The sequence below is a fragment of the Loxodonta africana genome, chromosome 11 (assembly GCF_030014295.1).
Source record: "Loxodonta africana isolate mLoxAfr1 chromosome 11, mLoxAfr1.hap2, whole genome shotgun sequence".
NCBI lineage: Eukaryota > Metazoa > Chordata > Mammalia > Proboscidea > Elephantidae > Loxodonta > Loxodonta africana.
Window position 1 is genome coordinate 27,976,824 of NC_087352.1, and position 15,617 is coordinate 27,992,440.

Sequence of the window (15,617 nt, forward strand, 5' to 3'; positions counted from 1 at the left end):
ATGAGAGCTAAGAAGCAAGAATTGCTATATAAATTTATTTTCTGTTATTAACTTCTGGACCTCATTGTTTACAATGCTCTTCTGCCAGGTTCTCTGAAGATAAGTCATGTTTGAGTTCTCAGTCATCTGTCATCCTTGTAATTGTTTTCTCCACACCATCTAGCATGTCCTGCATCTCTTTAATTTGCTCTCACAAATGTTCCATTTTTGCGTGGTGCGTTGCACTCTGTATTTTCCTTTCCTTTGCTAACTTTTGCTTTTCACTCAGCCTCTTCTTTTCAATAATTTTCCTCCTTTTTGATTTAATAACTGAAATGTAGAACATAATGTTAATGAGGTATTAACAAACAAGGAATAGAAATGGAGATAGAAAAGGTGAGGGGAAAAGTATGGGGAAAAATCAAGGTACAAATAGTGGGATTTAACAGGTGATAATGAATGTTATTTGTCTGACAAGGATGGTGAAACTTGAATTTTAAAATTATCTTCCCACCGTCTGTACTCAAACTTTATAAATGTCTTAATCTGATGTCATAGTTATTTTGACATGCTCTATTTCCTCATAAGGAAAATACAGATAAGCGTAAAAATATAGAAAAGTGATAATTCAGTGCAATGAAAAATTCTGCTGGGTGCAATAAGGGCCATCTTCCTCACCCTTGGCCTCTCCTCCTCTTTCTATGTCTGGAATTGTCAGAGAGGAAATCCATGCAGAGGAAATTTAATATGATGGAATCAGACACTGAACTTTCTATGTGCTTTTGGTCTAGAATTTTCTAAACAGGTATCCAAGAATACCTCAGCTCTTCTATCAAATCAGGTTTATATTAGCATATACATTGCCCTCTGCTCACAAGAAAATACAGAATACATTCATAAAGGGCATCTCTCAGACACAGGGTCTTTCACCTGGTGGTAGTAACCTCTGAGAATGTGTGGCCCTGGATCCTGTTTCCACATCAGATTGAGGCAGTGGGTGTAGGTGGAAGACATGCCTATCTGTGTTCTAAATGCAAAAGCCAAAAACAAAGAAACTTGTTACTGTCAAGTCAATTCCAACTCATGGCGACCTCATATGTTACAGAGTAGAACTGTTCCATAGGGTTTCTTGGTTATAATCCTTATAGAAGCAACTCACCAGACGTTTTTTTCTGCAGCACCACTGGGTGTGTTCAAATCATCAACCTTTAGGTTAGTGGCGGAGAGCTAAACGTTTGTGCTACCCAGGGACCCTTAAGGCAGGAACAATGCCACATTAATAAGTGTGTTTAAGGGAAATGTTTTGTCCAGGAAAAAGTTTGTTTCCGGAACTCTGTTTCAGTTTCTTGGAATTGCCTTGCAGAAGGCACCAAGCAACCCCATAGCTGTTTGTTATAATTGTATTAATTGTATTAAAACTGTTTCATTTCTGTAGGAGTGGCCATAAATATTAATTTTTCTTTCCCTGAACCCACTAACTCCCACTTGGTTTTGCCTTTGAAAAGCAAAACATCATTGCCAACTTAGCTTTTGTATGACTTTGGATCTGACAAGTTAAACTGGTAGATCCTCTACCTGAGTGAATGAACTTTTCTAGTTCCTTCTCATTCTCCGGAAGCAGGTAAGTGGATTCGTCCTGGCCCTCGTCCTCGGAGCCCTCTTCTTCATCTCCTAATAATGGTATCTTGACATTTTTATAAAGCAACGCAAGTTGTTGTCTTTCCTCGGCCTGGACCAGTCGGCTGGAGAGTAGTATAGATGAATTTAGAGGCACAATTTTTATGGTGAATCATCACGTCTTAATCATGTGACCTTTTGACTGGAAAGGAGTCACTTGTACAAGGTGGTAGGTGGAGGAGGGAGGCAGAAATAGAATTTTAAACCAAAGTAATCATAGTTCTCAAATGTCTGTGTGGACAGGCAGGAGAGGAGCAGCTCTAATAATTCCCAATATTGATCAGAGCTAGGACTAGAGTGAAGCTCTTGTCTCAAGCACAAGATTTAAGAGGTTGACAAAAGAAAAAAAAAGCTAGATAAATAATATACATTTTTGAATATTTTGTGTTTTTGGTGAAGATTTACCCAGCAATTTAGGTTCCCATTAACAATTTCTACAGAAGTTGTTCAATGACATTGGTTATATTTGTCACAATATGGGAGCATTCTCATTATTTCCATTCTGGTTGTTGTTTCCGTTAATCTAGTTTCCCCACCTTTTACATTCTCATCTTTGTTTTAATGTAATTGTTAATCATTTGATAGATAAATAATATTTTAATGCAATTGTATAAAAAATGAAACTCAATGCCAAGAAATTTATGATGAGCAAAATATCAATATTTTAAATAAAAGCAGGATCGGTATTATTGATTTCTTCTCTTGCTCTGGTCCCATTGTGGCTTGGCCAGCACTGTTATTCTGTATCAAAATATTGATATTTTCTTTATTGGGGATTTTTATGGATATTCATCTAGGTTTTTTAAAATATTACTTATATTGGGGGCATTGAGTTTAAGTTAATGGTGGTAATTTAGAAAAGAATAGCAAGAATCATTGCACAACTTTAAGAATGTAATTGAATTATACATGTAGAAATTATTGAATTGGTGTATGTTTGTTTATATGTTTACCACAATGAAAAATTAAGTTACAAAAATGAATAAAATATTATTTATCTTGATTACTGAGTTTTTTGGCATCCCTTAAATTTTGCACCTGAGGCAAATGCCTTTGTGGCCTCATCCTAGATCCAACCCTAGAATGGATCCAACAGCTTTTTCTGTTTGATGTGGAAATGGATGACAGTGTTTTGCTTTTTAGTGACATACTTACTATGACCCTAATACCTCACAACATGTTTTCTTCTTTCTAAAATGGGCAATTGAGAGCTTGACATAACTAACGCCATAATGATATTCTAAGTAACCTTTAAGTTTTTTTATTGCACCAGCTGCACTGGTCTCTTTCCAAAGGGGTGTGAGGCATTCTTGGCTCTTGAGGCCTTGGTCTCCCTCTTCTTCTTTATTCTCCTGGGAGATGGCCTTCAGCCTTTAAGACAGCAGCTAGGAAGCCTGCCTAGTGCTTTTGGCCTGTAACTTTCTTTCTTGCTACCTATCTCGGTCAGAGTAAACTTGGTAGGCCAGTTCCACTAGCCGAGAGATGTTTATAGAAGTTTTTTTTTGCCTGTTACAAACACACAGATTAGAGCCCAGATGTCCGATGTGCATATCTTTGGTTTAATAAAGAATCGGGTAACGCAAATGTGAAAACTATGAGAGTTGATATTTTTGGCAACTTAATTGAGCACTGAAAGCCCAGGAGAATACATTTTAGTGAGTTATCTTAGAAAACCTTAATTTGTTACAATCTTTTTCTGGACTAATAAAGCAGAAATTGCCTTTACATTTATATCAATGGAGTCAATGTAGATCACCACATTAGATAACCCATGACCAAACATACAGCTGACATTCTTTTATTAGCAAAATTTCTTTAATTTTGCCTTTATTCACCAGTCTGACTCGCGGTGGCCCCATGTGTTGCAGAGAACTGCCCTACATAGAGTTTTCATATCTTTAACTTTCAGGAAGATCGCCAGGTCTTATCTTCTGAGACATCTGTATTAGCCTACCTGCCCATTGCCATTGAGTCAATTCTGATTCATAGCAACCCTACAGGACAGAGTAGAACTGCCACATTGGATTTCCAAGGAGCAGCTGGTGGATTCGGACTAGTGACCTTTTGATTGGCAGCCAGGCTCTTAACCACTGTGCCACCAAGGCCCCGAGGCACCTCTGGTGGGTTCAAACAAAAGCTTTGAACTGGCTCGTTCCAGTTCAAACCCCTGCTGAGGATATGCACTTCTAACAAGTTCCCAGGTGATGCTAATGCAGCTGGTTAGGGACCACTACTGAGACCCACCAGTAGAGCAGTGGGTCTCAAATTTATTATACATAAGAATCACCTGGGGATCTTGTTAAACTGTAGATTCTGATTCAGTATATCTGCGGTGGAAATGCAAATTCTCAACAGGTGTTCAAACCACCAACCTTTTGGTTGTTAGTCAAATGATTGACCATTTTCTAACTCTTCATTTGCCTTCATTTGACATATTTTGAGGTGGTCCTAAAATGACTACCTTAACACATGTGCCTTACATGGCTTGTTCATACTTAATTCTAATACAGCAAATAATTGTGTACTTCCTCAAGCTGTTCATGATGGCCTATAATGGAATCCTGGAACCGAATGCTAGAGCAGGAATCACAGTATGTTGGTTCTGGTCAGAGTTGCATGATGCGTGTGTGGCACATTTTGGTCTAAGACTAATTTCGAAATGATAATATCACTTGAAAGAGCTTGAACTCGACCACAAGCTCTATATGTGTGAGCAATGTGAAGTGTCTTCCTCAAAAGCTAGTATTCCATAAACTGCACTGACAATAAGTCAAATGCAAGTTTCTGCAGAGCCCTGGTGGTTAAGAGCTCTGCTACTAACCAAAATGTCAGCAGTTCAAATCCACCAGCCACTCCTTGGAACACTAAGGGGCAGTTCTACTTTGTCCTATAGGGTCACTACGAGTCAGAATTGACTTCATGGCAATGGGTTTGGTTTTTTGGTTTTAGTGAAAACTAGAAAACGTCTAGTGAGGACTAACGTGCGCCTGATCCAAGCCATGGTATTTTCAGTTGCCTCATATGAAAGCTGGACAATGAGTAAGGAGAACAAATAAAAATTGATGCCTTTGAATTATGATGTTGGTGAAGTATATTGAATACACTGTGGACTTCCAGAAGAACAAACAATTCTGTCTTGGAAGAAGTACAGCCAGAAAGCTCCTTAGAAGCAAGAATGGTGAGACTTCATCATAAGCACTTTGGACACATTATCAGGAGGGACCAGTCCCTGGAGAAGAACATCATGCTTGGTAAAGTAGAGGGCCAGTGAAAAAGAGGAAGACCTTGGATGAGATATATTGTCACAGTGGCTGCAATAATGGGCTCAAACATAACGATTGTGAGGACGGTTTTATTCTGGTGCACATAGAGTTGCTGTGAGTCGGAACTGACTCAGAAGCACCCAACAACAGTGAAGAAGGGAGTAGTCACTCTTTTCTGCTTTGCACTGTTAAGATTTCATGCAGACTATTGAGTTCATTTTATAATGCCACATTTTGGGAGGGACACTGGGTTTGATTGTTTACTGGGAGGATTCCAAAATTTCAAACATTTTTGATCATAACTCACGGTAAGAAATAGCTTCATATCACAATCATGTGGGTGTGGGTGTATGTGTGAAAAGTCAAAAAAATCAGTATTTTTTTTAATATATGCAATGCTAGAAAAGGATGGAATACTCCCGAACTCATTCTATAAAGCCAGCATAACCCTAATACCAAAACCAGGTATAACACAAAAAAAGAAAATTACAGACCAATATCCCTCATGAACATAGATGCAAAAATCCTCAAAAAAATTCTAGGCAATAGAATTCAACAAAATATCAAAAGAAAATAATTCATCATGACCAAGTAGGATTCATACCAGTTATGCAGGGATGGTTTGACATTAGAAAAACAATCAATGTAATCCATCACATAAACAAAACAAAAGATAAGGATCACATGATCTTATCAATTGTTGCAGAAAAGGTATTTGACAAAGTCTAACACATATTCATGATAAGAACTCTCAGCAAAATAGGAATAGAAGGGAAATTCCTCAACATAATAAAGGGCATTTATACTAAGCCAACAGCCAACATCATCCTAATGAAGAGAATCTGAAAGCATCCCCTTTGAGAATGGCAACCAGGCAAGGATGCCCTTTATCACCATCTTATTTAACATTATGCTGGAGGTCCTAGCCAGAGCCCTAAGGCAAGAAAAAGAAACAACAGGAATCCAAATTGGTAAGGAAGAAGCAAAGGTAACCCTATTCATAGATGATATGATCTTACACACAGAAAACCCCAAATAATACACAAGAAAACTATTGGAACTAATAGAAGATTTCAGCAAAGTATCAGGATACAAGATAAAGATATAAAATCAGTTGGATTCCTCTACACCAACAAAGAGTACTTTGAAAAGAAAATCACCAAATTGATACCATTTACAATAGCCCCCAAGAAGATAAAATACTTAGGAATAAATCTAACCAGAGATGGAAAACACCGATACAAAGAAAACTACAAGATGCTACTGCAAGAAACAAAAAGAGACCTATGAAAGTGGAAAAACATACCATGCTCATGGATAGGAAGACTCAACATTGTGAAAATGTCAGTTCTACCCAAAGCGATCTACAGATACAATGCAATTCCAATCCAAATTCCAAAGGCATTTTTTTTAACAAGATGGAGAAACAAATCGCCATCTTCATATATAAAGGGAAGAGGCCCCAGATAAGTAAAGCATTACTGAAGAAGAACAAAGTAGGTGGCCTCACACTACCTGATTTTAGAACATATAATAGCGCCATGGTAGTCAAAACAGGCTGGTACTGGTAAAACAACAGATGTATAGACGAATGGAACAGAATTGAGAACCCATTTCTAAATCATCCACCTATGAGTGGCTGATATATGACAAAGGCACAAAGTCCATTAAATGAGGAAAAGACAGCCTCTTCAACAAATGGTGCTGCATAACTGGATATCCATCTGAAAAAAGAAAAAAGACCCATACCTCACACCGTGTACAAAAATTAACTCAAAATGGGTCAAAGACCTAAATATAAAATCTAAATCAATAAAGATCATGGAAGAAAAAATATGGACAATGCTAGGAGCACTGATATGTGGCATAAACAGAATACAAACCATAACAATGCACAAACACCAGAAGAGAAACTAGCTAAGAGCTCCTAAAAATCAAACAGTTATGCTCATCAAAAGACTTCACCAAAAGAATAAAAAAAGAACCTACAGACAGGGGGAAAAAATTAGCAACAACATATCCAATAAGAGTCTGATCGCCAAAATTTACAAGATAGTGTAACACCTGAACAACAAAAAGACAAATAACCCAATTAAAAAATGGGGAAACGATATGAACAGACATTTCACTGAAGAAGACATTCAGGTGGCTAACAGATATATGAGGAAATGCTCACAATCATTAGCCACCAGAGAAATGCAAATCAAAACTACAATGAGATACCATCTCACCCCAACAAGGCTGGCACTAATCCAAAAAACACAAAGTAACAAATGTTGGAGAGGTTGTGGAGAGACTGGAACACTTACGCACTGCTGGTGGAAATGTAAAATGACACAACCACTTTGGAAATCAATCTGGAGCTTCCTTAAAAAGCTACAAATGGAAGTACCATACGACCCAGCAATCCCATTCCTTGGAATATATCCTAGAGAAATAAGAACCTTCACATGAACAGATATATGCAAACCCATGTTCATTGCAGCACTGTTCACAATAGCAAAAAGTGGAAACAACCAAGGCGCCTATCAATGTATGAATGGATAAACAAATTATGGTACATACACACAATGGAACACTATACAATGATAAAGAACAATGATGAATCCGAGAAACATCTCACAACATGGATGAATCTGGAGGGCATTATGCTGATTGAAATTAGTCGGTCGCAAAAAAAAAGACAAATATTGTATGAGACCACTATTATAAGAACGCAAGAAAAGGTTTAAACACAGAAGAAAACATTCTTTGATGTTTATGAAGGTGGGAAGGGAGGGAGCAGGGAATTCACTAGCTAGATAGTAAATAAGAATCATCTTAAGTGAAGGGAAGGACAACACACAGTACAGGGAAAGTCAGCACAACTGGACTAAGCCAAAAGCTAAGAAGCTTCCTGAACATAACCAAACACTTGGAGGGACAGAGTAGCTGGGGCTGGGGCCTGGGGACCATGGTTTGGGGGACATCTAGGTCAATTGGTGTAATATAGTTTATTAAGAAACTGTTCTGCATCCCACTTTACTGTGTGGCATCTGGGGTCTTAAAAGCTTGCAAGCAGCATTTAAGATGCATCAATTGGTCCCAACCCACCTGAAGCAAAGGAGAATGAAGAACACCAAAGACACAAGGAAAATATTAGCCCAAGAGACAAAATGGCCACATAAACCAAAGACTCCATCAGCCTGAGATCAGAAGAACTAGATGGTGCCCAGCTACCGTCAATGACCGCCCTGACAGGGAACACAACACAGAGTCCCTGACAGAGCAGGAGAAAAGTGAGGAACAGAACTCAAATTCACGTAAAAAGACCAGACTGACTGAGACTGGAGGAACCCCTGAACCCACAGCCCCGTATGCTCTGTAAAAGCATTCCCGAAGCTCACTCTTCGGACAAAGATTAGACTGGACTAAAAAACCTAAAAATAATACTCGTGAAGAGTATGCTTCTTAGTTCAGGCAGATACAGGAGACCAAATGGGTGGCTCCTGTCTGGATGCAGGATGAGAAGGCAGGAACGGACAGGAGCTGGTTGAATCCAAACAAGAAACCTGGGGTGGAAAGGGGGGGTGTGCTGTTACATTACAGGGATTGCAACTAATTTACATAACAATATGTGCATAAATTTTTATATGAGAAATTAACTTGAACTGTAAACTTTCACCTAAAGCACAATCAAAAAAAATTGCAATGCTTCCTGATATTTTCTATTCTCCTAAATTGTATTCTCTTCTTTTTCATTGATATCAATAACCAACTCATAAAATCTACAATGATTACAATAATTTAATGATTATAATAATTGTCATCATTATTATTATTATCATCCTTTGACACTTAATAATAGCCCATTTAATGTGTTATATCTTCCACGAGGATAGTAAATGTTATCTAGCACATACTTACTACATTATACAGAAGACAGCGATCCCACCCAGCAGAGCAATGCTGATGGCTATGCATGCAGCTACAATGACTCGAACAAGAGCAGGTCTATGAGGAATCAGGGCTAATCATGGGAAAAAAAAAAAGCTCTCATAACATTGTATTTTAGCTGTGCCTGTCAGTTAATAGACTGTTAATCGTTATTCCACAGGGGAATGAGAGACAAGATCAGAAATGATTTAAAAAAAAAAAAAAAAACAGCATTTTTAAATTAAAAAAAAGCACTGAGGCTAGATTTCACAGTCTGTGTGAACAAATATAACTTGAATTCCCACCTAATTCCTAGCTCCCTTCTCTCATCCACCTCCTGTACTCGGTCAAGGCTTCTAGAGATACTAGATCCTTGAGTCACAATAGTAACACCTGCCATCTATGTAGCTAAAAGGAGAGTGGGTGTCATTGGTGCTGTAGTGATAAGGTATTTCAGGAATTTCATGAACCTGTGTTCCAAAACCAAAAAAATCAAACCAGTTGTCATTCAGTTGATTTTGACTCCTGGCAACCCCATGTGTGTCAGAGTAGAACTGTGCTCCAAAGGATTTTCATGACTGTGACATTTTCAGAAGAAGAACACCAGGTCTTTCTTCTAAGGAACCTGAGGGTGGGTTTGAACTGCCAACCTTTCAGTTTGTAGTTAAGCACTTAACGGTTTCTGCCACCCAGAAATTCCTAACCTGTATCCCAGGTGTCAGATCTTAGGTCTACAGAATGTGCTATAAAACCATGGTTGTTCATTGTTGGCTCCGGTCTATTTTCTTCCTTCGTATGATCTGAAATTTAAGAAAAAATAACCAGAGAGTTATTGTTTGTACAAATGGAACAAAAGAGCAACAGGCAAAGTACCTACATTACTCAGCCACTTTTAAAGTCTGACAAATTGAGGTGACGACTCCCTCTCCTACCTTCCGTCACTATCTGCCTCTTCACTGGTACTGGATATGGGGCTCAGTCAACTGAGCTGAAAATGTCCTGAGATTCACCCCTCAGGAGAAAGTCAGCCCAGCTGATGAAAAGAACCTGGACTGTGAAAAAGCTGAGATTTAGAAAAATAAGCTATGTGTTTAGAATAGATGGGGATGGGTGAAGAGTTGAGGCTGACTCATAACAGGCACTTAGCAAATGTACAAAGGAGAAGGAAAGCTCCTTTGGGTGGGAGAAGCAGCCAGACAAAGGTAGTCTTCTGGATCAGAGGACTCCTAATCAAGTGGTCTTGAGGGAGTTCCAGGAGAAAAAGCCAAAAGAGAGGAGAAGCTGCTAGAAAGACTGCCCACAGGGCTGCTGTGTATAACAGTGAATTTTGTGTACTGCACAAAGGGATCTCAAATTCAACCTATGCTTTGCAGGCTAAAATGTGAGTGCACGGAGCTGTGCTATTTTCTACTCTGCCCCAAGGTGCGTCATTACTATTTCAACTGTCCAGAGGGGGCACCTTTTTGTAATTTGCAAAAAGGTGCTGTATAGAGTGGTGGAGGGTCCCTGGTCACACAGAGGTTAAGCACTGGGCTGCTAACCAAAAGGTCAGATGTTCAAACCCACCAGCCGCTCTATGGGAGAAAACACCTGGTGATCTGCTTGCGTAGAGATTTTAGCCTAGGAAACCCTTTGCAGCAGCTCTACTTTGTCCTTTAGGGTCACTATGAGTCAGAATCGACTCTCCAGAGATGGATAATGGGTATATTGTGCAAATAGCATTTCCCTTATATGAGATTGAGATTGTTTACAAATGCCACATACCTTCCCAAAGGGTTGCTGCTTGACTTTATAGATCGTCAGGGTTGGTTCCTGTGTTTTGAGATAAAGAGTTCCCTCTAGCATACAAATCAAAAAGCAAAACTTAGAAGCCAAATGTCTATAAAAGAAAGCTGTACACTTGCAAAGCTCTTGTGTCTGGACTGTTATTCTCTACTGCCAAAACATGTGCTTCAAATGACAGTGAAAGTTATACAGTCGGATTCATGTGATCTGGATGGGGTCAAGGTTTTTGCCTGTGCTAACAAAAGTGAAATGAAGGAAAAGCAACAGCAAGTCCTAAAGAGGAAGTGCACCTTTACAGAGAGGGAAGAGTATAGGGTTTCATTTCCAAGCAAACGCTTACCTAATTCTTATATTTCATAGACCACGTTGCTAACAAACGCGCAAGCTAAGACACACGCACACAGCAGATAAAAAGACAACAGAGAATTCGCAGTTCACTGAATATGAATAATACTCATTTACCTGTGTGTCCTGAAGACTTTATTTTAGTCAGAGGTACTTGAGTTCCATGCAATGAGAAGACATTGGGATGGTTGGTACCATTTCTAGATGTTTGTGACAGTTTATTGCCTTGAAAAGAAAACGTAGTAGTGAAACGTAATTTCTCCTTAGGACCAGCTTTTTACTCCCCCTGAACCAACTAAAACCAGTGGTTGAAGCTATACTCTTTAAGCCTGATTATTTTCCCAGTTGATTTGAACTCACCTGCATGAGGCAAGCATAAATGAAGTGGGCACTCCATTAAAAACAGAAACAAGAAGGTGAAAGAACTCTGAAATTTGTCCATTATTATCATATGGATGAAAAGATATTTTGAGTTGCAGTCCAGTCATCTGCCTTATATTTATCTGAGGAACTAGGGGGGTCTGCTCCCTACAGAATTTTTGTGTTCTGAGGTGGAGCCAGCAGTGTGAGGTCAGCTCACGTTGTCACGACAGAATTCCTCCGTAGAATCAAGCCAGCCAATGGGGAGACTAACAGAATGAGGGGGTGTGTCTACAACGAAGCTAGGTTTACTGGTGCAGATATGAATGAGACTGGGTCCCTGCCCTCAGTGAGTGTACAGATTGGTGAAAAAAGCAGAGAGAAGTCAATTAGCATTCCATCAAGAGAAGCAAATAGAAAAGGCGGCAGAGTGTATGAGAGGGGTGCTTTGTAGCCAAAATGACTGGATTCTAATTCTGACCTTTCACTTCTTAAGTGTGAGCTTGATCAAGTTAAATACTCTCTACCTCACAGGGTTACAGCGATCATTAAATAATGCAACCAACGTAAAGCTCAAAAAAATTGTTGACACTGAATAAATGTTAGTTCATGTTATTATAAGGGATGATATCAATACCTGCAGTAAAGCAACTCAGTATACCTCCAAACTCTGGGGTACTGTTCAGAAAATAGAATGTTAAGATTACTGTAGTCCGGTGATTTCTAAGCTTGGCTGTGAATTGTTAGTTTTCTACTAACTACTGTGTACCAAATCACCACAAATTTAGCAACTTAAAGCACACTTATGTATTGCCTCACGTTTTCTTAGGTCAGAAGCCTATGCACAGCATAACTTGGTTCTCTGCTCAGAATCTCACAAGGCTGGAATCAAGGCTGAGGATGGGGTGTCCTCTTCCAGCTCATTTCAGTCGTTGGAAGAATTCTGTTTCTAGCAGTTATAGGACTGAGTTCTCTAACTGATTTTTGGCTCTCGGCAGAGGATTACTCTCAGCATCTAGGGGCTGCCCTCAGGTTTTGCCTCCTCCATAGGCAGTTCACAACACGGTTGATTCCTTCTTCAAGACTAGCAGAAGAATCCCTCTCAAGCTTTGAATCTCTCTGTTTTTTTTCTCCCAGGAAGGGCCCAGTCCTTGTTAAGGACTCACCTGATTAGGTCAGTCCCACCCAAGATGATCTTTTTGATTAACTCAAAGTCTACTGATTTAGAACCTTACTTATATCACTTTGTCATATCATAAAACATAATCACAGGAGTAAAACACATCATATTCACAAGTCCTGCACACTTGAAGGAAGTGGATTATATAGGATGTGTATGCTGGAGGCCAGAAATCTTAGGTGCCATCTTGGAATTCTGCCTAGCACAGCATCTAAAGCCTTTACAGAACTTTCACAAAATACAAATTCACAGGCCTCAACCTAAAATACTTACTGACTCAGCCTCTCTGGAGTGAAATAATTTTCCCAGGTAACTCTGATGTCTCAGAGCTTTGAAAATTGATACAGTCTGTTCTCCTTGTGTGATAAGGAAGTTCTTGTGATAATCTTTTGACTGATTATGCACTTCCATTTCATCCTTGAAAGTGCTTCCGTTATTCCTGAGGAAGGCTCCCCTTTATGGTTGTTTCCATGTACAAAGATTAATTATGCAAATACTTCCTCTACTCTGTCCAGCTGGACCATAACTCTCCGCTCCAGTTCATCCCTGTCCAGAACCTGGAACCAGTCTGGCCCTCAAAAAGGGAACTGGAAGGGCCTATGTACCTACACTCAGTACTCCCAACCTTGATAGAGTCCTGCTCTGACTTTGTTGTTAGTTGATGACAAGTTGATTCCAACTCATGGAGATCCCGTATATGCAGACTAGAGAACTGCTCCATTGGGCTTTCAAGGCAGTGACTTTCAAGGCATATCACCAGGCCTTACTTTCAAGGCATCTCTGAGTGGATTTTAACCAATAACCTTTCAGTTAGTAGTTCAACACTTAACCAATTAAACCACTAGGGACTCCATTCTGACCATAAACCCTAGTTACTTTAATTGAACTCACACCTTACTCCTTGTGCCAGAAACACGCTCACTCACCTTTGTTCACTACCTTCATGGGCAGAGTTCCGTCTCTTTCCCAAAAGTTTCTTTAACTAGAGTCCTACCTCTGAACCAAAGTACGTATGGCAGATGTTATCATCTACTCAGCCCTTCATTGACTTGCTTTCTTCCAAATGCCTGACCTCTCAGCTCTTTAAGTCACTGAAGTCTGGCCTCCACTTTCATCATGCCACTACACTGTCCTGACCTCTCCTTTGAGCATCCCTGTCTCTAATGTCATATTTGGGGATAATATTGATTAATACCCATACCTCATTCAGCTGTTGTAAGATTAAGCAAGAATATTATCTTTTAAATGTTGTTGTTAACTGCCATCAAGTCCATTCCAAGTCGTGGCAAAGACTCCCTGGATGGCACAAACAGTTAAGTGCTGAAAGGTTTAGTTGTGTTGTAGAGAAAAACGCAAATGCTGTTCCACGTTAAAACAGAGAGGTTTATTAAGGGTTTAAAACAATTGCAGTTGGGGAATTGTGCGGCCCACTGAAAATGGAACCAAATAGTCCTGGAGCAGCTTCATTATACAAGTATTCTTATGGGGTAAAAAGAGGAACCAAACCATAGGGTGGCCAATTAAAAGAAAATCAATGAATATTATAATAATCACACTCTGATTGGTTACTGCTAGTACAGTTAGTGACTACAGATAGTTTCACAGGATGCTTAGATCATGGTCACGGATGCTTACATGTATTTTCTTTGCCTATCTTGCAGAAATATCTTGGCAACAGGACACAGACAACACTATTCCTGAGCCAGTATATTTTGAGAAGTGCAGATGGTCACTTGGTTAAGACTCCTTGGGGCATATGGTTTCACATCCTGGTTTTGACCACCAAGGAAAAACATCTTTTTTTTTTCTCAAAAAACAAAGCTATTAGTCTAGAAATCCAGATTAAAATTAGATAGGATGGTCAGCATATTATGCCTCTGTCTCACTGACTTCATTGAAAGTTTTGTTTTACTGAGACAGCTGAAAGGTTATGGGTTCGAATCCACCAGTGGCACCCGGGAAATAGGCCTGGTGATCTGCTTCTGAAAGGTCACAGTATTGAAGCCCCTATGGAGCAGTTCTACTCTAACACACATGGGGTCACCAGCAGTATTTTTTTAATAGAATTATTTAAATACCTGAGAAGTTGTTGATGTTATTCACTGAGCCATGCTTGAGTCCACCTGCTTCTCTAGTCAGGCCCATTCTGGAGTCTAAGCAGGCAGGAGCAAGGAAAATTGTGAAAGACTTTAAAATCAGCTATGCAGGTTACCTCAGTCTTTGTTCTTCTTTCACTGCTTAGAAATAAAAACTAATGTGTAGAACTTTGAGAGTAAAGTAATGAATGCCTGTCCACGGAAATGCAGATTGTGGCTGGTGGCATGCATTTGATTATTGCCATGTCTATACTGACTGGTTTTACCTTCTTTTCATCATTCCTCATTTGATTTGTAGTTCTCTTCTGAATCAGTTGTAATATCTTGCTGATTCCATTTCTATATTGTCATACAAGTCCCCCCCACAAGAATACATTATTATGCCTCTGGTCAGCTTTTTTGTTTTTTATTTTGTGGTAAAATATGTATTACCAAAAATACATTGTTTCAACTAGTCTTAAATGTACAATTCTGTGACTTTAATCACATTCACCCCACTGTGCAACCGTCATCACTATCCATTTCCAAAAATATTTTTATCACCCCAAACAGAATCCCAGCAATAATTCCCATTCCTCTCTCTCCTCATCCCCTGGTAACCACTGATAAACTTTTGTCTCTGTGCAGTTCCTATTCTATATATTTTACATAAGTGGGATCATACAGTATTCATTCTTTAGAGTCTGAGTTATTTTACTTAACATAACATTTTCAAGGTTCATCTGTATCATAGCATGTATTAGAAGTGCCTTACTTTTATGGCTGAATAATATTCCATTATATGTATAAATTCATAATGTTTTCACTGGCTGATTCTTTTCAGAAGTAGACTGCTGGTTCCTTCTTCCTAGTCTGTCTTAGTCTGGAAGCTCAGCTGAAACCTGTCCTCCATGGGTGACCCTGCTGATATCTGAATACCAGTGGCATAGCTTCCAGCATCACGGCAACATGCAAGCCCCCACAGTATGACAAACTGACAGACACAGGTGCACCTGACCCAAGGCATGGTGTTTTCAA

At 39.3% G+C, this 15,617-nt stretch overlaps 1 protein-coding gene across 1 annotated transcript; it reads right to left on the reverse strand.

Moving 5' to 3' along the window:
- C11H19orf18 (chromosome 11 C19orf18 homolog) lies at nucleotides 1–14,649 on the reverse strand. Its single transcript, XM_064293201.1, has 5 exons — nucleotides 14,583–14,649; nucleotides 9,539–9,634; nucleotides 8,826–8,928; nucleotides 1,555–1,721; nucleotides 1–309 (listed from the first exon to the last, which is right to left on the reverse strand). The coding sequence occupies exons 1-5, from the start codon at nucleotides 14,647–14,649 to the stop codon at nucleotides 191–193; spliced, it is 552 nt and encodes a 183-aa protein (XP_064149271.1). The 3' UTR covers nucleotides 1–190.
- Nucleotides 14,650–15,617: the final 968 nt, after the last annotated feature.